At 37.6% G+C, this 24552-nt stretch overlaps 3 protein-coding genes across 7 annotated transcripts in view; 2 read left to right on the forward strand and 1 right to left on the reverse strand.

Annotated features, from left to right (window-relative positions):
• Positions 1-24552, forward strand: part of LOC143701746 (uncharacterized) — a 134618-nt gene that overhangs the window by 20882 nt on the left and 89184 nt on the right. The gene's annotated exons all lie outside the window — the stretch shown is intronic.
• On the reverse strand, positions 5487-13820 carry LOC143701739 (Schwann cell myelin protein). Of its 3 annotated transcripts, none has more exons than XM_077195305.1 (10): positions 13759-13820; positions 13485-13541; positions 12924-13271; positions 12650-12810; positions 12421-12568; positions 11673-11942; positions 8605-8698; positions 7797-7815; positions 7501-7578; positions 5487-6965 (listed from the first exon to the last, which is right to left on the reverse strand). In XM_077195305.1, the coding sequence occupies exons 2-10, from the start codon at positions 13528-13530 to the stop codon at positions 6909-6911; spliced, it is 1221 nt and encodes a 406-aa protein (XP_077051420.1). In that variant the 5' UTR covers positions 13531-13541; positions 13759-13820; the 3' UTR covers positions 5487-6908. The 3 variants fall into 3 exon arrangements, 1 of the variants encoding a protein (XP_077051420.1); XR_013190160.1 differs by lacking the exon at positions 5487-6965 and adding an exon at positions 9302-9386 and having other exon boundaries at positions 7562-7578; positions 11532-11942; positions 13759-13806; XR_013190161.1 differs by lacking the exon at positions 5487-6965 and adding an exon at positions 9302-9386 and having other exon boundaries at positions 7563-7578; positions 13759-13806.
• LOC143701711 (C3a anaphylatoxin chemotactic receptor-like) lies at positions 16314-20121 on the forward strand. 3 transcript variants are annotated; one of them, XM_077195247.1, is made up of 3 exons: positions 16314-16542; positions 17976-18522; positions 19403-20121. In XM_077195247.1, exons 2-3 carry the CDS (start codon positions 17977-17979, stop codon positions 19913-19915), a joined length of 1059 nt encoding a protein of 352 aa, XP_077051362.1. In that variant the 5' UTR covers positions 16314-16542; position 17976; the 3' UTR covers positions 19916-20121. The 3 variants fall into 3 exon arrangements, with proteins under 3 accessions (XP_077051362.1, XP_077051361.1, XP_077051363.1); XM_077195246.1 differs by having other exon boundaries at positions 16314-16505; XM_077195248.1 differs by lacking the exon at positions 16314-16542 and adding an exon at positions 17318-17362.

Raw genomic sequence — 24552 nt, forward strand, 5'->3', positions numbered from 1 at the left:
GAAGATCTGAAGCCCCCCACGCATGTCTCCCGACTGACCATTTCCCCCCACATTCGTCGGCCTGGCCTCCTCTGACACATCTCACTGTAATTTCCACTTAGACATACAGCATGCACAAGTGTCTTCATGCCTTCATGCACATACATGCATTCCTTACCTCTCTCTCTTTCATTTTCTCCATCTCTCACTCATTCTTTTTTTCTTCCTTTCTTGATTTGCCCAAGACAAGGCAAGGCAAAGAGAGACATGTTGATAAGAATAATGACTGTTAACACTGTGTGGGGTCATATCCTGTACCTCTTCAGGAAGTGGTGAGAGTAGCCTAGAATTCTGTGGTCTAGTGTACTCAGAATGCAGTTATAGATTAAGTGCATTCCCATCATTTGTATTCACACTAATTTGAAATTGTTAAAAATGCACTCTGTCATTTTGCTTTTATGTTGTGTGATGCTGGCTGTGTGGATGCAGCACTGCAAAAAAGCAAAAAGTGACTGATGGCATTTTATACACGGTCAGCCATGACTCTTTTATGGGGCATGGAGAAAGCGTATAATAATGAGTAATTGCGATTAAAGTGAGTAGTAATCGACTGGGTGATGTCATGGTGATGATGATGATGTTTAATCTCATTTTCTCCAATGCAACAGGTGGAAAATCAATGGATGGGGAAAACACCTTAGTGCCCTTCCCAAAGAAAGTAGGGAAAAATGTTACTCACTACAGGATATTCTAATCTTTTGTTGAAATCATGCAGCTCTATGTCACAGAACGTTTAGAATTACATGCTTTGTCCAGACACAACATTCATCCATTATTCTGCAGTATCGGAAGTTGCATCATATTCTTTGACAGTGTAACCTTTTCATAAAGCAGGGGTGGGTAGGTGGATTGTTAATGCTCAGTAGGCAGAAGTTCATTGTGTCATATTCGGATGCGTTCACAGCAAAAGACAAACCACATTTAGCCCAAGTGGGTGGATTATTTGATGCGTTTAAATTCCTGCAAAGGAATGCATGATCAAGCAGAAACAGCATCCTTCCCTCTATTAATGAACTGATCACAGAGAATCGGATGCTCCATATTTGAGCTTTTCCAAGTTGTGCTATACACTGTGTGTGTGTAGGAAAATCTTTTCTGTTTTTAGTACATCACTGTCGTGTAATCGTACCCTGAGTAGGTACTACATTTGAATTTGAACTTACTACATGACCATTAAAAAAAGTATGTTCTACTGTATATGAATATTGGGTAGTATGAAGGGAATTCAGACGTACTACATCCAACATGTCACTGTCATGTGACCTATCAGCATTTTTTCTTCTTCTGCATGTCATGAGCATGGCTCCCTACGTATATAATACGTATTAATATGCTCCATACACTGCCTATGACAGTATAAAATCACTAAACCAGGATATTGGTTTAAAGACATATTTTTTTCTGTTTCTCATTCTATTTTTTTAACAAGGAAACAGTATACAGAGATAAAAAGCATAGAATTCCCAGGCCCTGGCACAGGAGGAAGGGGTCAGATAACGGTCCAAAAAGTCCTAGATCAGTGAAGAAAGGGGAATCCCAAAACAATTTCAAAGGCGGCGAATAACTCACAGTCTTACTGACCTAAATCTCTTTTGTGGCCTACCACTGTTATGTTTGGCAAAACCACATTCTTTCCAGTCAAGCAAGCGAAATTGCGAAAACAGTGAATGACCAGAATGTCCAGATAATTGAATTTTTTTTGAATGTGATATCGGCCAACATGCACGAACAGGATAGTTTTAGTCATAACAGTCTACTATGACTTAATGTCTTCCAATGGCCTCACACACACAGACTTGCTCTCACATGCACATTTTTTCGGGGATGATCCAAGCATCTGTCATCATCAGTGAGTCTGCACCAAGCGCCAGTCATTTGTGACATCATCACGAGACTTTTCCTGTAGTGTGAACACCATTGTTATTGACCCTTAAAGGGATAGTCCACCCAAAAAAGAAAATTCTGTCATCACTACTCACCCTCATGTTGTTCCATGAATGAATGTTCCAACCTGAATGAGTTTTTTTGAACACATTTACCAGATAGTTGACAGTAGCCATTGATCTTTTTCCAACTGTTGGGACATGGCCAGAGCAAAGGCAGGATACACTGCTTGCAGTCAATTCAAAGTTTTATTGACTACAAAAAATCAAAAAGAACATAAGAGAGAGATTGAATAAAAGAGAGACATCACATAAAGATGACCCTCTCCAGAACTGACTCAGACAGACATGATGGATCCTTTCATACTCAATGGTTCAACCATTCTATGCAAATAGGGGAGGAGAAAATAGAAATTATATATACATACACACATTCATAAATAGATAAACTTAAATGAAAATAAAATTCAAAATAAGTTAACATTAATAAAAAAAAATACAAACAATAAACAACACAATACAACATACTATCAAAATAAACACAATGAAACAATGACCCCCTCTGCTCACACTGGGAAATAGACTATGCCTACACTACCCGGAATTCCTTGGGATGGCATAAAATGAGGAACAGGAAGGTCGCACTTCCAAATTTATATTTAAACCAATAATAGAAAAGAAACAAACATTTATACGAATAATATAAACCAAGCAAACACAGGTCATACACATAAATTAGGGGTAACTTATGGCATCGTCACACCAACATTCTTTAAGATATCTTCTTTTGTGTTCAACAGAAGAAGAAAAAAACTCTTGAGGGTTAGTGATGACAACATTTCCATTTTTGGGTGAACTATCCCTTTAACCCATTCAAATGTATTGTCTCTAGACACTAAAAGTGACGCTGTATGTAAAGTATTTTCATCCCTCTCTAGTTAATAGTTTCCAGATGTATATATGTTACCATAGCATATAGATAGAGCACAGCATAAATGCTTGATGATTCTGATTGGCTGATGGACTCTGATGTTATTTAAGCCAGGAACAAACAAATAATAATAAAACAAATATCATAGGAAACGATACGAAAATAACTGACAGGCTGCCTTATTTTAGATTTCTTAACATGTTGATGTTGCATTTTGTTCTTCATCCTCCCAAGCCTTGTGTCAAAAGTTTGCAATATTTATCAGCTATTTCAAATTATGAATCTTTCTTCTTGCAGATGGAAATATTCAAAGACAACATATTACTTGTATGCAATTCCTCAGTAGTTCCACAGTATCAAAACGAGGACTTTCCTGTGATGCACAAACACACCGACATCCTCACACACACACACAAAATAGCTGACGGGAGGGGAGTGTGAATTCCGTTTTCGTCACACCGTTTTTCATCTCTAATCTGCTTCTCAGTGACTAATGGAATGCAAAGAATGCAGGAGAGAGACAGACAGACGGACAGAGAAAGTGAGAGAGAGTGAATAAAGGATTGAGTGAAAGTGAGAGGAAGAGGAAACATTTTCTCATTTATTTACGAGTTCACCTAATGTTAAGTTGCACAAATCTTCAACCCGCAAAACAAGCATACACATTCATGATATACCAACACGATGGAGTTAATAAAGTGGTGAAAAAGGAAGATGGATGCTTCTATATTCACCTAGGGAGTTTGTTTAACACACTTTTGATGCCTGTAACTTGTTTATTTTTTATTTTTTTGCATTACGTGTCTCAAACTTTGATTTAAGAGTCAAAAACTTCTAAGGGGTTGTAATGGAACAATAGTTTTAAAAAGTGATCCCCCCCATTATTATTTACAACAGGATCTGCATTTTCATCGGTTTAAATAAAAGATGTTTGTAATAAGAGACAATAGATACAACTTTGTGCATCAAAACCACTCCTTGATTTTCAAAAACCAACAAACATGTGACAGCTGAATGTAACATTATTGACCAGCTAAACATGTCTGTCTCTCAGTAACATGCAATATGGTTAAATGGATGGTTCACAAAATGAAAATTCTGTCATTAATTACTCACCCTCATGTCGTTCCAAACCCATAGACCTTCGTTCATCTTCGGAACATGCACGAATGAAGATGTTTTTGATGAAATCTGAGAGCTTTCTGTCCCTGGCAGCTACTCAACTTTGACACTTAGTTACAGGTTCATAAAAAGATCATAAGACCATATGAAAAGTTTTATTAACATATAAAATACTCAATCAATATCTCTATCAATCAATCAATACTATACTATGTATTGATTCATCAATATATAGTAGGCTACATCAGTTGTGTTAAACGGAAGCTCAAGCATGTTCATTTGCGAGAATCAATGTAGGCCTACATTTTTATTTTATTACTTGTATTCACATATAAACATGGTAGTTCATTCTCGTGTTACGCAGCACGTTTGAGCAAGTTTGTTCTCGCCCGCATCATTGGGTTTGGATGAGCTTCTTTTTATGTTCGCTGATCAATGTGTATGTGAATTAAAGCAATAAAATAAAAATCATATAAAGAGGTCAAGTCTCTTCAGAAAATTTGGACTCGATTCATATGGATTTGTTTTACGATCTCTTAATTAGCTTTTGGAAGTGTCAAAGTGGTAGTTGCATAGCTGCCAAAGGAGGGATAGAAATCTCTCAGATTTCATCAAAAATATCTTCATTTGTGTTCTGAAGATAAACAAAAGTCTTATGGGTTTGGAACGACATCAGAGTGAGTAATTAATGACAGAATTTTAATTTCTGGGTGAATTAACCCTTTAAGCCATGAAATAAACTTAATTCCATAAAATAATGAATTACGTAAAAAGCATTTTGAACGTCTCCAGCACATTTTATAATTACCCCAAAGTCAAACATAGTACCCCCCTCATGCACATTATCATGTTCGACAAAAACTTCCTGTCATTTGGAATATTAGAACAAAAAAACTCCTACACTCATGGGGATCATCAATCACTTCACCGAATATTGGCGGCTAAGAAATAAAAGATTATTACCTTACGATCCACCTGTTGGAGAAGAACATGGCGGCCTGAACGGCTTCACCCTTCTGTCTGTCAGAGACGATAACACATCTAATACATAATGCACATAAGTATAAATTTGTTCTTCACTCGCTGAAATTGAATCAGATCAGGGATGAAATACTGGGATGAACAGAATGAAATACTTTCATCCAGATCAGGGATGAAATAGAGAGATGAACAGAATGAAATACTTCACACTGCATGCCATTTAAAAAACTTCGCCGGTTGCATCGATCGTTCAACGTGTTTTGACTGAAAAAAATTTATGCTCGAACTATGCATGCATTCTCCTTCTGACATTCCTGATTTTAATATTTTCAACACTTTTCTATCCTTGACTTAACTTCATAATTTTTGCAATAATAGATGAACTGTTAACCGAGTAATCATGAATTTGACTCTCTATGCTGATGTAATATAGGCTATATTATACGTGATATCTTTTCAGTTGTTTAAACGATTAAGGTAGTTATCAAAACTTGATAAAATGTTAAGTTTCCAATAAAAGATGACAAAACTTTACATGATTAGTAACATTTAATTGACCCATTAGCAGCTTTTGAATCATAGCATTCCCATATTAGACTGGTAGGCTACAAATGAAAGTATTTCAGACCTTCATTAATATTGTTTAAAATAACCATCTCACAACTGTGGCAAATGTTGGCTTATACACTGCCCCATTTTGTTAAGTCTCTGTTTTGAACAGTGTTACAACCCAACAATCTTTTTTTCCCTATTTCTATGATATGTCATGATATTTTTAACATGTAGATGTATGGATATTACACACTATCATTAAGACCTATGCAAAATGTAATATATGGCCATATATGTACTTATATTTTAAATAGCATGACATATATCTATACATGTATTTGACTTATCTGAGAACACAATATATATGCCTGCAACATATATGAAGATTTATGTGTCCAAACATGTGAAGAAAATATTTGAGTTCATCCATATATGATACCATATATCTGCATATATTACAGTAAAGTATTGGTTTCTCGCATATATGGAAAACATTAAGCATACATATGTGACATACATATTTGTTTCTCACATATTTAATAAATGTATGTAAACATACATGCATGTGATACTGATGCATTGAAATAAGTACATAATGCATATATACATATATGCGTCTTACATATATTTAACATTTATGTGCATATACGGGAAAATATATGGCACTTACATGAAAACGGCCATTTTTGCTATATTTTGAAATATGTGTTTCATATATGTCTATGTGTTTTATATATATGAATTTTGCATATATTCTCATATAGGCAGCAGACATAGGCTACATGGGCACTGACATTATATATGTAATATACATATATTGACATATATTACATTTCTGTATGGGGAGGTTGTTAAGAGGCTATTAAAAATCGATTTTTTTAACCACCTCCAAGTCTGCATTACATTACTCCAGAATTCAGTGTCACATGAATGTTGTCAAATGAGAAACATTTCTTATTATTATCATCAATGTTGAAAACAGTTGTGCTGCTTATCTTTGTGTAAACTGATAATAAAAAAAAAAGTTTAAATTAGTATTTATTTGAAATAGAAATCTACATTATAAATGTCTTTACTCTCACTTTTAATTAATTTAATACATCCTTGTTGAATAAAAGTATAAACACCGTTCAGGGGGTAAACAATCTAATTGAATTAAATAGTAATGTAAATAAAATGAAACAAAAGAACCTGCAACTTTAGATGATATCTGCTCTGCCATTTTAACTTTTTTTTATTTGGATGTTTGCCATTTCATTGCTAGCAAAAGTAGAGATACGAAACACAATAAGAGCAGAAAACCACACGAGATTAAAGATTAAAATTAAAATCTGCGTCTCCAACATGGGCACCCCAGCATTTTGTGTCTAGCTGACTTCTAGCCATGGCTCCGACTTGGGCTATTGTTTACTCAAGTTTCTGTTTTCGTAGTCATCTTCAGTTCTACCGTCCCTCGTCTGCAGTAAAGAGAAATATACAATATATGTGCATAGTACATACAGTGTGTCATACACTACACATTAACAATGTATAAAATGTAGATATCTTATTTTTCAGATGAGAAAACTGATGATCATTGCACAAACATTTTAGTCTTTCATACAAATTTGATGTTTCACATCCCAAAGCTTTTGCACATGTCAGCAGAGCATCTGATCAGTCCATCAGTGTTTATTATGCTTGCACAACTTATGCTTGCAATGTGTTCTGAGAAATATAACTATCTATTTCCTGCCTCAGGAAATTGATAACCATTCATCTTGTTGATTTAACGGTTGATTGAATAAGGTCATGGAAAAATCCCCATAGTATCAAAACACAACTTAAATGGAATACAACTGCTGTTTAACAAATGCAACTGTTGCAGCAGGTCATCAATGCATCTTTCAAAGTTTCGGCCTACTTGCATGTCAAGCATAATCACGTTCAAATAGAAGAATGTAGTTTTTTTGTTTGGTTTAACAAAATAACCTTTAATACTAAAACACTGACCTGTATAACATTGTACACAGAGTCACTGGTCCTGTGGAGGGTGGCATACATCATGGATCCTCTCATGCCTTCAAACTCCTAATAGCACGAGAGACAAATGCAATTGCAAGGTCTTTGAAAATGACAAATATCTTGAACCCATGAATTTCTTCCACATCATTGTTGTGATGATAAATCTTCCATACCCAGTTTGTGCTCTGCAAATTTACCCGAAAGCAAAGTTTGTGCTATGATATGATACTACTCTGTTTATCTGCTCTATACCTTGGGATGATTTATGATGGTGTCATACTTACTTGAAGTCTTTTTAACAGGCTGAAAAGAGAAGAAATGAAATAATTTGGTTACAGTTTACAATAAGGTTTCTTTTTAGTTTTTAGTTACTAATTAGCAACGAATAGAGCATAGATAGAGCATCAATGCTAATTTCAACGTTTACTAATACATTTTAAAAATCCAAAGTTCACATTTGTTAATGCACTGTAAACTAACATGAGCAATCAATAAATAACCCGATTTTTACTAAATAAAAATACTAAAATAAAGTTGCTCATTGTTAGTTCATGATAGCTAATGCATTTACTAATGCAGAACTTAAAAATATTACCAGTATTTTGCGTAGAACTTAAGTAACAATTCAAATTCCAGTGTAAAAAAAAGTGACAACATTATTGCAATATTTGTGTGATTCATTTAGGTGTGACTGTCATTTAGATGGTTTTAGAATATGAATTTTACATAAAATATATGTATAATAAGAGTTCAATGAAAAATGTTTGCAACTAAGTCAATAAACCTGCAGAAATGCCAAAGGGTCAAGGTGACTGGTTGGCATAGGCTCATTAGCCCCTGCTGGTGGATACTGTAACTACAACATATTACACAAAATGCATCTTTCTCTAATATTGGCCATTCATTTTTAATCATTTTTAAGTAACATGTAAATCCCATGTTTACACGTACAGCTCTTACTGGCCTACGTCCGTACCACCTGGACATTACATATATTAGTGCAGCTGATCTTCTTACACTAAATCATATTTAGAAACAGGCTGAACATCATGTCAAAGTTCTTGCTGTTTGCAATCTTTTTTCAAAACCCACCTTTTGTATTTGACCAAATCCACTGCAGTAATGAGGATTAAGAAAAGCGTCAGAAGGCCACATATAATGTATGTTGCAATGGAGCACTGGCTACCTGAATCAGACAGAGAGAGCGAGAGAAAAAAGATTTATCTGGTTTTACGTCACTATATTATGACATATAAAACAGCTTATTTCCTTGCATACCACAAGAACACCCAAGGAGATACATAACTGAAGTTCACACAAAGCACATTACTTCCACATTGCAGTTACACATGGTCTGAGAATGAACATTCTTAAGGTTAGCAAGTTTACACATCGACGAATTGCCCACTGATAATCATACAAATGTATTTTCATGTGGTTTGGTTGTAGTTTCTAATTTAATTGCTTGTTTACACTCAGATCTAACCGTGTGTCCAGTTATTCCTCCCTATGCAGCCACATCAACACTGCCATCCAAAGAATTTGTCATGAATCGCCTTCATCATTAGTGAAGCATAGATGAAATCACTGTACTAAAGTGATTATGGGTAAATGACACATAAAGATGTCCAGGATGATGAAAAGAAAGCATGCAGCAAACTCCTAGACATGTAAACAAGCAAACAAGCAAACAAAAAAAGTTTTGATTTAAGGGAGTATTTTCCTTGCCCCTTAAATTGAATACACATGACTGTACACATTGAAATCATATTCTTCCTGTTTTACTTACTAGAATTCTCCATGTCATTCTCCAAAGACATGTGATGTCTTGTGTTTGATATTGAGTCAATTATTCCTGCAACAGCGTTTGCCTGCTAATAAAAATTATCTAATTAAATATAAGCTATATTATATTATTTATAAATTGATTTATATTATATTATATAAATTGATTTAAATTAAATTTTACTGCCGGTTTGAAAAGCCCTCATTCACACCACACACCCGGTCTGATCTGCACTTCACACATTCACCATCACCAATTATCACTCCCCCCTCCTGCCATCCAACCTGAGCTTAAGGTCTGTGTGGAGGACGTGAGCCGAGTCTTCAAAAAACAGAAGACTAGGAAAGCCTCAGGCCCAGACGGCATCTCATCTGCTTGTTTAAAAGCCTGCGCTGACCAACTGGCCCCGGTCTTCACGCAGATCTTCAACAGATCATTGGAGCAGTGTGAAGTTCCCTGCTGCATCAAACGCTCCACTATCATTCCTGTCCCCAAAAAACCCAAAATCACTGGACTTAATGACTACAGACCTGTCGCTCTCACGTCTGTGGTCATGAAGTCGTTTGAAAGACTGGTGCTGGCCCACCTGAAGGACATCACTGGACCCCTGCTGGATCCCTTTCAGTTTGCTTACAGAGCAAACAGGTCTGTGGATGATGCAGTCAACATGGGACTGCATTATATCCTGCAACATCTCGACAGACCAGGGACTTATGCAAGGATCCTCTTTGTGGACTTCAGTTCGGCCTTCAATACCATCATGCCTGGTCTTCTCACAGCCAAACTGACCCAGCTCTCCATACCATCCTCGATCTGTCAGTGGATCACCAGCTTCCTGACGGACCGGCAGCAGCGAGTGAGACTGGGGAAACACACATCCAAGACACTCACAATCAGCACCGGAGCCCCCCAAGGGTGCGTTCTCTCCCCACTGCTCTTCTCCCTGTACACTAATGACTGCACCTCTAAAGACCCCACTGTCAAGCTCCTGAAATTTGCAGACGACACCACTGTCATCGGTCTCATCCAAAACGGTGACGAGTCTGCTTACAGACTGGAGGTTGAACAGCTGGCTGCCTGGTGCAGTTATAACAACCTTGAGCTGAACACGCTCCAAACAGTGGAGATGATCGTGGACTTCAGGAGGAACAGCCCAGCACTCCCCCCACTCACCATCATGAACAGCACTGTGGAAGCAGTGGAGTCATTCAGGTTCCTGGGCACTATCATCTCTCAGGACCTGAAGTGGGACAATCACATTGACTCCACTGTGAAAAAGGCCCAGCAGAGACTGTACTTCCTTCGCCAGCTGAGGAAGTTCAATCTGCCACAGGATCTGCTGATTCAGTTCTACTCAGCCGTCATTGAGTCTGTCTTGTGCGCTTCCATCACTGTCTGGTTTGGTTCAGCTACCAAATCAGACATCAGGAGACTACAACGGACAGTCCGGACTGCGGAGAGGATCATTGGTGCCCCCCTGCCAAACCTCCAGGACCTGTACTCTTCCAGAGTGAGGAAGAGAGCAGGTAAAATCATCACAGACTCCACTCACCCTGGACACCACCTGTTTGAACTGTTACCGTCAAGACGGAGACTCAGATCACTGGCCACTAGAACATCTCGGCACAGGAACAGTTTCTTCCCACAGGCCATTTCCCTCCTGAACAGTTAACACACCTCCCAAGGCATATGCCTGTAAGTGCAATACTCCCACTGTTTAGTGCAATATCCTACAACTCAGGTGATACTTATATGTAGATTTATTTATTTATAATATTCAAAACACTGTAAATAGGTTCATAATCTGTAAATCTGAAAATGTCTATTCTGACTAAACCCAACTGTGATAGTTTTATTCTCATATATTTTTATTTTTATTTTTTATTCTTATAATTTGTAGTATTATGTTTCATGTTGTATTTGTATTTGTATATGTCCACTGGAAGCCTCAGTACCAAAACAAATTCCTTGTGTGTGCAAGCACACTTGGCAATAAAGCTCTTTCTGATTCTGATTCTGATTATATAAGCTATATTATCTAGCAACATGTTGAATTGCTACAAAAAAAAGAAGACATAAAATGCAGTGCAATATGTTCAGGGATTCAAATAAATTGTGAATGATTGATTAAAAGAACCAACCAAATGAATCAAATCACTCAAATGAATCGGACCTCCCGATGCTCCGCGTAAGAAAGAGAATTGATATTTTAGCATGCATACTTGTTTATTACCTCAGGTTGCTCAGTTTTATCATGGTACACTGATATTCCTTGAAAAAAGTAGCTTGTTTGCTAGCAAAAACCCAAGGTTCTGAAAAGAAATGGTAAAGTTAACTAACTTAGTAAAGGTTCTGCTAAAAGCAAGATATTTACTGTTTATGCCCACAGCGACGGCCCTCGATTGGTCGGCCCCGTGGTTGTTGTAGACCTTGCAGACATACAGACCCTGAACATTACTTCTGGCTATAATTGTTAGAGTCTGTCCTTGATTCTCCAGAACCAGCTTCCCGGATCCACTGTCTTTGTACCACTCATAGCGTCTGACTGCAGGGTTGGCATCACTGTGACAGCTCAGGATCACCACACTGCCTTCAGACACTGGATCAGGTGGACTCACAAGGGCTATGGTGTTTTGGGGAGCATCTGAAAGAGAAGATTGACCTGTGTCCTTTAATTGTACATAATACTTGCTCAGACACTATTTCACACATTGGCACCCAAAAGTCTGAGACCAGTATAAAAAATCTGAGATTCAAAATATAATTTTTAATAAACAGAATGTCTTGAATTAAAATAAAGAAAAAATATGCGGGAGACTTTCAATTTCTGAGCTGCTGTAGGGTAATAAGGAGAAGAATATATCAAAGTACAGTAAACTGTAAAATGTTTGCGCTACAAACCATCATGTTAAATTGAGACCCTAGCCTATACATTAAAAGAATGTGGTAAGAAAACGAATGACACCAGAAGCAAGACCCATCAAAATTATAAATTGGCCGCAAAATAAAGTGGATACTTTGGGCTTTAGTGTTCCATTTGGGATAGGGCCAATATAACACATAAAAATAATTGCTTTTTCGCTTTATGACGGCTTTCCTTTCTCCTTTCTCCTTTCACATACAAAGCACTCTGAGGAGAACGCTGGTCTCAACTGGTCTTTTGGCGCCCTGGGAGTACAAAAGAGTGCAGGAGATTTTAAGATGGTCATTTAGAGGCGTAGCATTGAACATCTGAGAGGAGACCATCATTGTCTGTCCAAATTCATCCTCCTTAGGAAAAAAAAGTTTAAAGCATCAGGACGCAGAACTGTAGTTTACAATCATCAAGCTTTGCCTGACATTACATTTCACCTGTAGGGCTGTTGTGAGCTGTTCTCCTAGTTGTGGGTTCCATTGCATCAGAGGTTGTATTGAGGGACATGCGATCACAGTGGAACAGGTCAATGTCAACTTGGTGCCCTCTAGAACTTCCAGCACCTGAACATGTGGGCTCAGGATAGGCGGTGGAACGTCTTGGAATTAAGAAGAGAATTAAGACATTAACTGTGTTCACCCACCCCATGATGACCCAACCCACTCCCTTCCAAAAAAGGCATTTATCCTTTAATAAAATAAGGATTCCAACCTTTATGGACTGTGATGTTCACTCCTTGCCTAAAAGTATACATGAGAGGTTCAGGACCCTGAAGTCTGAAGAAATACATGTTACTGAATCCAGCAGGAAAGTTGTGAAACACTGTAGTGCAATTTCTGTTTAAGATGTTGCCAATCACATTTCCTTTTAGAAACATCTCCGAACTGAGCATGTTTGCTCCTTCTGTGGTTGTTTTTCTCCACATTGCCTCTACAGAGTTGTTTAGGTACTTTTTGAATGAGTCGGAGATCTCAAACTGGCATGGTATTTGAACACAGAAGCCACTTATCACATCTATATTCTGAGGCATCTTAATTTCCCATGGTTTGCTTTCAGCACCTTCATAAATAAACACACAGGACATGTTCTACATTAGCCAAAGCATTGAGCTGCTTAACTTTACAACACAATAGAAGTGTGAGTTAAACTGTCACACATCCTTATAAATAGCACCATTTCGACATAAACACTCATTCAGTATTTGCTCATTAATCGAAAACTATCTAGGCTTATATTTCAAACCCAACAGATCAACAACACCAAGTCTCTCACCTCTCAATATCCAGATTATTATAACCAAGATTTTAGGTCCACTCATGCTGCTGAAATCTGGAGAAAAAAACATATGAGCAATTACAGTCAAGAAAACAGATGTGGCTTTTTAGGCTTTGTTCATTTTTTGTGTGTAGACCAACATTGGTACATATATTTTAAAGGAACACTTAACAACTTACATTATTAGATTCATACTGATTATTACAGATTTTTACTTTATTTCTACTGATTTTTTTGGTTTGTAATCAGAAATAATCAGAGACTTTTATACCTGATGCAGAGCTGTAAGACAGTCACTCATCAATATGCAATGAATTACTGGAAACTGGAACTGGAAACACAAGAGTTTCACCATCATTTTTGTCTAAAAAAATGTACTATTACAAAAATATGTACTATTACAAAAAAATGGCGAAACAGGAAAACATTTGTTCTTCCTTTTAGGATCTTCTCTTTTTAATCACTCCATAAAAAGAAAATACTGTTGACAGTCAGAAAATATATTTTAGGAATGAACTCAGGTTTGAATGATATAACCCCGTCTAAACCTTCAGAATAATTTCAAGTTGTATAGCAAATTAAATCAACATTGAGAAATCAATGTTTTTGAACACATTTTTTCATATACAATTTCTTTCTTGAACATGTTGCTTTTAAAAAAATAAAATATGTCCACAAATGTGATTTTCTATTGTGTTGAAATGTTTTCACACCTACATTAAGCTCTGAAGATGTCAATTTTGCAAACAAACCCTCAAGCTATACTGTAACAAAACAATTCCAACCAGTTGATAAGATATATATCCTTTCAGGGCATCATAGCTTACTTTGACATTTTGGTCATTTGTGACCCTGGATCACAAAACCAGTCTTAAGTAGCACGGGTATATTTGTGGGAATAGCCAACAATACATTGCATGGGTCAAAATAATCAATTTTTCTTTTATGCCAAAAATCATTAGGATATTAAGTAAAGATCATGTTCCATGAAGATATTTTGTAAATTTCCTAACGTAAATGTATAAAACATTTATTTTTGTGAGTGAATGCAGCACAATCGCGAACATTAATGGACAACTTTAAAGGCGATTTTGTCAATTTTTCGATTTTTTTGCACCCTCAGATTCCAGATTTCCAAATAGTTGAATCTTGACCAAATATTGTCCTATCCTAACAAACTATACATCAATGCAAAGCTTATTTATTCAGCTTTCATGTGATGTATAAATCTCAATTTAAAAAAAATGACCCATGTGACTGTTTTTTTTCATCCAGGGTCACATTTAAGCTAATCTTTTTCTTCTTTTTTTTACATTTCACATGACAATTAATTGCATAAATCAATTCATTTTGACCTTAAACCACTACCACTTATCTATCTATTATCGCCCACATTATTATAATAGGTAAAACCACAGATTCTGAATTTTCTTCTGTAATACTAACTCTCAGCACTAAGTGGCAGCACAGTTCAACATCAAGATATTAATGCTCCTCCAGATTTGCAGGGCTAGGCCTATACCAATTTCTCACATCTATTCTGCGTCCCAATTCGCATACTATCCGTCCTAAATAGTATTCGAAATTAGAATTAGTACGTCCCAAATCGTAGTATGTCGAAATGAGTGTTCCAAAGATACCCGGATGGTCTACTTTTTCCGGTCAGAATCCGAAGTGCAGATCGATGCGAAAGGTTTAGATTTAGAAAGGGGTTTGAGTGGGTAATTACCAGTATCTAACATGACGAAAAATTATTTATTCAATGTTGTCTACATTATATTGCATCTGCAGCAGCATTGTGAACGTTTGTAAAGATACGTTTAGCCATTAACTTTTAAATGCATCATTACATTCAAATTGCAAACACATGAGGAGAGTTGCCTCATTAATGACCCACGGCTGCAGACCACGGTGCCACAACATTTCTCTCCGAAACGGTAGGAAATTAAATTAGATTGAATGGAGGATTTTAACTGTGACCAGATGATTGACAGGGCAGTTTACGGTGGCCGGACGCACGCGAGTCCCAGGGGCGTGGTCGTTGGTTGGGGGGGGGGGGGGGGGGGGGGGGGGGGGGGCCTTAGAAGACGGCGAGCTGAAGTCAAAAGTCCACCGTTCTTTTGTTTTCAGCAGAACAAAGAAACTCATAGAGTTTAAGAACAACTTGAGGGTGTGAAATGATGACAGAATTTTCATTTTTGGATGAACTATCCCTTTAAAAACAACAACAACAATCTTTTTTCAATGAATTGATACTAGTGGTTCTAATGCCACAACAATCAAGTTAATTTTAGTGTATGGAATGCTAATAGTCATAAGTATTAAATATAAACAGAAACCGCATTCAACCCATTTTCCTTTTTCTGGTATGTGGTTGGAAACAAAAGTCATGGGAATTAATATCAGGAAGTAGTCAAAGGCACACAATAAAACAAGTAACACTGACAAAGAGAACAAGACATGGAAATTATTCACATATGCAAACATTGGTGTATGCTATAGGAAACCACAAGATCTTGAATAGATACTGTTAAATAGATAGCATATGTAAAACATTGTACACACTTACAATAACTGTTGTTCTTGTTAGTAGTAGTGGTGACGTAGTACTGGTGTTATTAATTCACTACTTTCAAAATTCAGATGTTTTGATGTTCAGTCATGTGTGCTTTATAGACAATAAAGTAATTAGATATAAATCATATGCTTTAACTCTCCCAGAGGCAAAATTAAGTAAACGCACACGTATATTTAGGTTTCTGTGTTTGTTCGTGTGTGTCTCCTCCCTCTTCCTGCTTATCTCATCTAGAAAAAACGAAAAAGGGGAGAAAAGGTTTCAGAGAGATGGAAAGCAGCTGGAAGGGATGTCAATGAACCCTTCACTTATTTATTTGCCTGCACACTGAACATAAAATCAAAACAGTTATACTCAGTTCCTGCTTGACACATTCACAAATGAGTACAGTGGTTCCTCAAAGACTATTTCATTGAGCAAACCTTCATTGAGACTGCCTACAGGTAAGAACACCAACAACAATTCATAATCAAGTTGTTTGTAAGTCTTGATGATTTTATTTTCAGGTTTTGTGAAAATTTTATTGCATTTTTGTATTTTATAATCATAGATTATACATTTAATGCGATTTTTTAATGAGAATTTTTAACAAAGGTTTATTCACATTTTTTTTCTTCATATATTCTACTGTTTTTTGTTTTGAAACATAAAAGGAGAAATGCAACTAACTCTGACACAAGACAGCAGGCTATTTTTCAAGAAGTAAGGTTTTTTTGGCTGAACATATTTAGTTTGACTAAATGCTGTAATGGGAATAATGCAATAAGATGTTGTGACCTCTCATGATTCAGCAGAGCAAGTCAAAATATATAACACCGGTTTTATATGCTGAAACCTCTTAGTTGCCAGACAACTCGTATTTATCTTACTATATGGTGTAGCTCAGAATACGAGTATGCAATTACACTTTGAACAGACTTATGATAAATTGCTCACTAAATGGCATCTGTACCCGAAAGTGTCTTCTCTTACACATGTTTGCTAACGTTAAGTGGAACACATCCAGATTGCAAGTTTTATTAAATGTTAACTGAGATGCTCTGTCGGAAGGGCAAACAAACTGAATGCTTGAATCATACATACATATATACATTTATACATACATATATACATATATACATACATATATGCAGCTGTTGCCATTTAAAAAACGCTGATTCCGCTTCTGTATTTTGTTAAAGGGTGAAAGGTTCAGAGGTTTGATACCCCCTACCCCCCCCTCCCAACCCCCCCCTTATTTTTTTCCAGACAGATATTTTGAAACAGACTCTCTGAGTAAGAGCTGGGTGGCCTCTGTCAGGTGACAGAATATATTTTAATAATAAATCACCCCATATATACAAAGAAAATTTCTTGGGAAAATAAGAGAAAATACTAGATGCTCATATTCTTGTACCCATATTTACTCATGTAGTGAATTATTTGAATACTTTACACATTATTTGAATAATTTACACATTACATGACTTCTTTTTTTCCAATATTTTACCCAACTTGAGAAGTAGACTATGGAATAGTTTGCAAGATTATGCATATTGCAAACACTTCAATCCAAAGCAACTTAAAGTGCATTCTTAACTAACAATTTATGTTGTAAAGCATTGTGGGAAGTGGGAACAGTGATTTGCTGAATGTTAAAATGTCCAGTTTTATTGATGTGATTACAATGTTATGTAAAAGGTCACAATAATGCTAGTACATGTTCAAAATTAGTTCAAATAACACACAAGGACTTTCAGAAAAATGTTGTTCTCTGAACATATTAAGAACTTCATTAAGTGAAAACATCATAAAGACGTTCTAAGAGCGTCTACTCTCAACATAATGAGAATGCATATAAAATATGAATAATGTTATAAGAATGTTCTATAAATGTTATTTTATGTTATCTTAAACGGTTATTTGTCTCACAGAATGGCCTTCAATACAACTCTTTTTATGCACGTTTCCCACCCGGACGTCTTTGAGAAAACTGAAGCGGACATTGATGCCATTATGGATAATATTACCATTGTCCTCTACACCATTACCATTATCTTTGGCATAACCGGGAACTCTACGGTGATCTGGGTGGCTGGTATCCGTCTGAAGCCCAACGTCACTAACGTTTGGTTGGTCAATCTGGCAGTGGCTGACCTGATCTTCTGCCTGACACGAGTCACATCACTCCTCAAAAAACTTTTTTATGACTACTGGCCTTTTGGGGTCTTTCTCTGCAAGTTCAATGGTTTCTTCAAGTACGCCAACATGTTCTGCAGTGTTTTCCTTCTGGCTGTCATCAGTGTGGATCGAGCGCTCTGCGTCTGGTGCCCAGTTGTTACTAGAAAACGACGGACATTATGTGCAGCTCGTGTGGTCAGTGTTGGAGTTTGGATTGTGGCGGGGATCTTTAGTTCACCGTATTTTGTGTACCGGCAAGTCTACCTTGGTGACAACAACTTGACCAAGTGCTCACTGGAGGTCAGGACAACTTTGCAATTCTGTCTGAATTTCTAAATTGTTTCCAATTCACAAATCTAAACTGCATATCTTGAATAAAAAATAAATCACTTTCTAAGCATACAAAACAGGTAAAAATATTATAAGGTTAATATCAGAAATAATTCACCCAAAATGTTGAATTCTGTCATCATTTACTCATTCTCATGTCATTCCTGGACCACTTGACTTTATGTATACATTTTTTATTTTATTAAAATTACTTTATTTCTCAACTGACCACTTTGGATTAGCTATGCACGATATATCGACCACCATATCGGTATTGGCCAATATATCTTTATTTTTAATGTTATCATTAAAAAATGTTTTTACGATATATTAAAGACGATAAATAATAGAGTATTTCCCTTCAGCTGAGACACTTCAGATGCACACTGTTCGCCATGATGGTTTTGAATTGCTTGAAATATGTTTGGAATCACAAAAAAGGAAAACACAGTTAAGTGCAACATGTGCAAGTCTGTCATATATAGGCTACAAAAAATTATAATGAGAACATCATTATAATTGTGTGCTTGGGACATGGATTTTAATGATGAGACTTCTGTTTTTGTAATGAGGCTCTCAAAAATTATATAAAAACTTGAGTTTAGGTGTATCGGCCAATATATTGCTTATCAGCTTTCAAATATATAGAATTATTGGTTATCGGTATTGGCCAAAATTTTCATATCAGAGCATCACTACTTTGGATGAGTAAAAAAAAGGTTTATTTATTTATTTATTTATATTTTTGGTGAACTATCCCTTTAAATACATACTTCCTTTTAGTACCATAGTTAATGTGGATTAATTTATCAATATTCTAAAATCTGATTTATCTGATTTATTTGTGCAGGTGAAAGAAGCATCAAAGGGTGACAATACAGCAAAGAAAGCCTTGTACAGCATTCGCTTCTTATGTGGATTCCTGTTGCCCTTCCTGGTCATCCTCTGCTGCTACATTGTAGCTGGCATTGGGATACGCAGAACACGGCTCTCTGGCAAGTCAAGGCCTCTCCGGATTCTCGCTGCACTGGTCTGTGCTTTTTTCTTATGCTGGGGACCCTACCACTGCCTACTGCTTGCCAAGATGGTGGACAAGAAGAGCTATGCAGTCAAAGTGGGTCTGCCCATTGCTAAGGGCTTGGCGTATTTCAACAGCTGCGTGAACCCTCTGCTGTACTTCTGCATGGGACTAAATGTTAAGCAAAGCTTCAGACAAAGCATATCAGGTATTTATCGTAGAGCATTTATGGAAGAAGGCAAAACTGTGCAATCCCAGGAAGGCACTGCAGAAGAAAGCTGTAATTCCATTCCGAAGACTTCAGGGTTCATTCGAGAAAGACCTAGGGGCATGACTAAAGTTTAAAAGAGTTTTATTGTAATGTAACTTTTGTTTTTGTACCTGATAAACTGTTTATATTCAGAAACAGTGCTTTTCAAGTCTGCTTTTCAACAGTGCTTTTCAAGTCTGTTTCTGTGACCTCTCTAGCGTTAACATGCAAGCCACTGTTTAGCAGCTAATATATTTCCTCGCTTCTAAAGCCAATAAACTGTAATAGGTTTCCTTAGAAAGTCTCTTGATTTCGTGTTTAGGGTAATTCACTTCTGCCATATGTACAAGAGTGCAAGATACTTTTGTTCCTCTTTTCTGATCAAGACATCCTACAGTACTTTCTTCACTGAATGAAATTTGATAATTCTATTTAAATGCAGCAAAAACACATTATCTTTTTGATATTCAAGCCAACAAACAAACGGAGTGCTTCACTTCACCTGTTAATAAGCAGCTTGCACTAGCCCCATATTGTAAGGAAGTAAATCCTCTGAAAATGTAGTGAATATTTAATGACTACAATCGGTCTTTGTCAGACACCCAGATTTGTTGTGTGTGACATCACCGCGGCGCCATTTTTTCAGTATTGTCACCTAGTGACCAACGTTGAATAAACAATGACCCAGGTCCCAGCCGCAGAAACACAACAGACAGTCAAAGTTGAATACAAAAATACACTTTATTAAGGGCCAACAAACACTAAATAGGAAATACTGATACGTACTGTAGGGGAAATTAAAATAGTTCACTAAATTCAAGTCTCTGAAATCCTTTAGCCAGAGGTTAAGGTTCAGTGGTTGCGTGGCTTCTCAGTAGTTCACTCCGGCTGTCCTCCCTCAAAGCGGTCATGCGGACACGTCCAGAGGGTCATGGCAGTTGTCAGACCCACAGGAGATTGTTACGCCACTCTAGGCAGGAAACAGCGAGCATTGAGGGAGGTTCGAGGATAGCCACACAGTCTTCAGGACAGCGCCAGACACTGGAACCACATTATGGTATAGCAGAGGCTGGAAGAAAGCAACCACAATGACCACCGGCACCACAGATAGCAAAGGGCACACACACTCAAACTGTATGGTAGTAAAATATAGTTACGGCCCTTCAGGCAACAATAACAAGTGTTGAGAAAATCCAGCTGCAGTACACCGGCGTTCAGACAATGAGGCCCGGGAACCTGGACTCGTTTGCAGAGCAGGTTGAACTCGATGGCAGCAGGACGACGGCGGCAGCAGGAGGAGGAGGAAGACAACGATGGTGGCGGCAGCAGGAGGACGGTAGCGGCAGCAACAGGACGGTAGCGGCAGCAGCAGGGAGGTGGCGGCAGCAGCAGCAAGAAGGTGGCGGCAGCAGGACAGCGGCGGCAGCAGCAGCAGCAGCAGGTAGTGATGGCAAAATTAGGCTTCCTGAACCACTGAGACCTTGCAGCCGATTGCTTTACCCAAAGGTTCATTACTCGAAGCTTCATTCAGCATTGCTCACTAGTGACACCTAGCTACTGTGCAAAGAAGTAGCAGACAAATTAATTAATTCTGAACCAATGACCTGAGCAGACTTATGATGTCCGTATACATAAATATGGGGTTTAGACGATTCCTCTTCTTGGACAAAACCTCTCCAGCCTTTGAAAATATCCTTTCACAAGGAACAGAAGATGCAGAGGAACATAAAAATGCCAGTGCCAGTTGGTATAAATGAGGATACTGATGCTTCTGTTGAGCCCAGACGGGGGACGATCTCCTCTTTCTTGCTGGCTCCATTACCAGGAAAAAGGAAGGGTCGTAAAAACCAAACATATCTAAAAGGGCATTCCAAAACAAGAAGCAGTCCAGTCCAGATCCAAAAATTTAAAGCAATCCAATTAATCTTATCTAATTTATATAAAAAGACTATATTATAGCTACTATAATTAATAATAACAACTATAAGTATTCTAACCTGATATAATGTAATTATATACAGCCCTAACACATATATGACACAATAACGACAATGAGTGTTCTCTAACTCTCTAACACTACTACAACTGCTTCTACTACTCCTGACAACACCCAGAAGGTGGCGCGAATTTCAAACCCCCTTTATCCTGAAGCAACACTCAGACCGAACCGGTGACGTATCCACACAAACCGAGGCCTCGTTTGTCATTAGTCACCTGATTTTCACGTTAACAACACAAGTCTCGAATCGCGGCTTCATCTGGCACACCCATTTTTTCTCGACACAAGCTCCGACGCGTCGGTTAAAATGTTGGAGCAGGAGGAGGAAGAGGAGCAGGAGGAGGAGGAGAAGGAGAAGAAGAAGGAGGAAGAGGAGGAGCAGGGGGAGGAGCAGGAGGAGGAGGAGGAGCATGAAGAGGAGGAGCAGGAGGAGGAGCAGGAAGAGGAGGAGCAGGAGGAGGAGCAGGAGGAGGAGGAGCAGGAGGAGCAGGAAGAGGAGGAGCAGGAGAAGGAGCAGGAGGAGGAGCATGGGGAGGAGCAGGAGGAGGAGGAGGAGCAGGAGGAGCAGGAAGAGGAGGAGCAGGAGGTAGAGGAGGAGGAGGACGACGACGACGGCAGCCGGGCGAGGGGTGGTTCCCCTCTCTCCTTCAAAGAACCAGCTTTTATATCCTTTAACCAGGGCATGGCCAGTCGTTAGACTATTAGTCTAAGAGGTGGACGAGCAGAGAGGTGGAACATAACAACGAGTGCTAATAAAACGATTAAGTCACACAGGGGAGGAAGCACAGTCCAAATATGGGTATGGTAATAAAACAGGAAGTAGGTTGCCAGGTTTGTCCATGTCTAAAAAGAGTCAAGTAGGGCAGAATAAGTAATAGGAACAACAAAACCCACTACAAATTTGATGCACACGCACAGTGAATAACCACTACAATTCAGAGTGCAAATATGCTCACACACACAGTAAACACCATCACACATGATACACCGCACACAGTAAGGCCCTAATGTCTTGGCTAATTAGACAACAACAAAAAATGAGAAAGGACTAGGTCAACCTGTGACAGTATCGCTACTGACTGTGAGCATTGAAGAGATTACAAGAGTAGAGATAACAAGTAAATAACTGGAGAAGCACAAGAAAACTGAGAAAATGCCGTACCGCAATAAACTCGATAAAGATGCCAGGTACCGTTATTTGGAGAAATTGTCATCCATTCAGAACATAGATCTATATGAGCTGCTTTTTTCATCCTCATACTTGGACATAGTCAATTATATTGTTTATGATATAAGCGTATATACCAGTAAACAATTTAAAAACTATACATCTCTTGAAGCACATGGATATTTTACAAACGGCTGGGAATTTATTTATTTATTTGTTTGTTTGTTTGTTTGTTTATTTATTTTCACAGAATTTATTTACATTCCGACCGAAGGACTGCGACAACACAGTAGTAACAGCAAAGGTAGGTTTGGTGTAATGATGATGATGGTAATGTCATGTTAAGGATGGTTTGTTTAGTTTGAACGTGTTGCGAGTAGGAATAATTCTGAATGATCTAATACTACCCTCTTTTCATGCATTTATTTTCTTTATAGTATCAATTACACAAACCAATGTCTAAGACAATAAAACAGAAACATTGTTCCAAAAAAAAGTCATCATCATGAAACAAATTGTCTGAAATGTTACTGAAGTAAATCAATGTATTGATTAAAACATTATTACAATAGATGGGCACAGTGGGAGTACAACCAAAGTTGCATAAATTGAAATTGAGTTTAACTTTGTACATTTCTACACATTTCTACACCAATGTTTTTCAACCCTTTTCTGTCTCTTTGTCTTTCAAAAATGGCAGTTCATGCCAAACAAAATGTAGTATGGCTATAAAGGTTCCCAGGTTTAGCAGATCTGTGAAGTACTTTACTTGTAATCATTGTCTACAAAAAAAAATATTTTTTATATCTGTTATCTGTTATATCAGACCCCATTAAGATGATTATTTTCTCTGATGACTAGGGGTTTTTACACGACACTGGTTTCAAAAAGTGTGTTGTGGTAGTTCATTTGCACGACAACAGCGTTTTGGGGGCTTGAAAATGCAAACGTTTGAAAACGGGTTTCAAAGCAAGTTTTTAAGATGGAGCACTGGTGTAGATTTTTCTTTATTTCTCTTTTTTCTTCCTAACTTAATGAACTGCGTGTATAGGTTGTGACTGCAGTCTGATTTTAGTCTTTCAAATTTTGTCACATAAGTCATAAGTTCTGTTTATCGGATGCCAAAACCATTTTAAAGATGTCAGCCAATTTCCAGACCGGAGGTTGAAAGCCTAAAAGTAAACAATAATCAACCGAGTTTCTCCAAAGAGTTTCATAATGACTATACAACAATGTTGAATCAGAAGTTTTGTGTGTAGAGTTTTGCAGTGACAGTTCAGCAAATCTGACAAAACAGGAGAATAGTGTTTACAAGTTATGGGGAAGCCTTACACAACCGTTTAAAGCAATTTGAATGGCAATGGGTGATGTCTGCCCAGAAATATTGTTATTAAAATCCAGCTTTGCTTGTCTGCAGTATAAGGTAAGGTATGTTTTGAGCTGCTGGTTTCTGGTTTTCTGGCCCCCATGGGATGCTGGTTGATGGTTTGCTGGATTCCAGCATGGGATGCTGGTGTGCAGGTGGACCAGCATTTGTTGTCTTTTGGGTGCTGGTATGATCTCAG

Source organism: Siphateles boraxobius, unplaced genomic scaffold (genome assembly GCF_051911475.1).
Source record: "Siphateles boraxobius isolate OS27281-9 unplaced genomic scaffold, OSU_SipBor_1 33, whole genome shotgun sequence".
Lineage (NCBI taxonomy): Eukaryota > Metazoa > Chordata > Actinopteri > Cypriniformes > Leuciscidae > Siphateles > Siphateles boraxobius.

Coding starts and splice junctions, on each gene's coding strand:
- LOC143701739 (XM_077195305.1), bottom strand. CDS start 13,530: ATGAGTGGACCTAAAATCTTGGTTATAATAATCTGGATATTGAGAG. Junction 12,569..12,649: donor AGCTCACAACAGCCCTACAG/GTGAAATGTAAT, acceptor TTTTTTCCTAAG/GAGGATGAATTTGGACAGAC. Junction 8,699..11,672: donor CGTCGCTGTGGGCATAAACA/GTAAATATCTTG, acceptor TGTCTGATTCAG/GTAGCCAGTGCTCCATTGCA.
- LOC143701711 (XM_077195247.1), top strand. CDS start 17,977: ATGGCCTTCAATACAACTCTTTTTATGCACGTTTCCCACCCGGACGTC. Junction 18,523..19,402: donor TGACCAAGTGCTCACTGGAG/GTCAGGACAACT, acceptor TTATTTGTGCAG/GTGAAAGAAGCATCAAAGGG.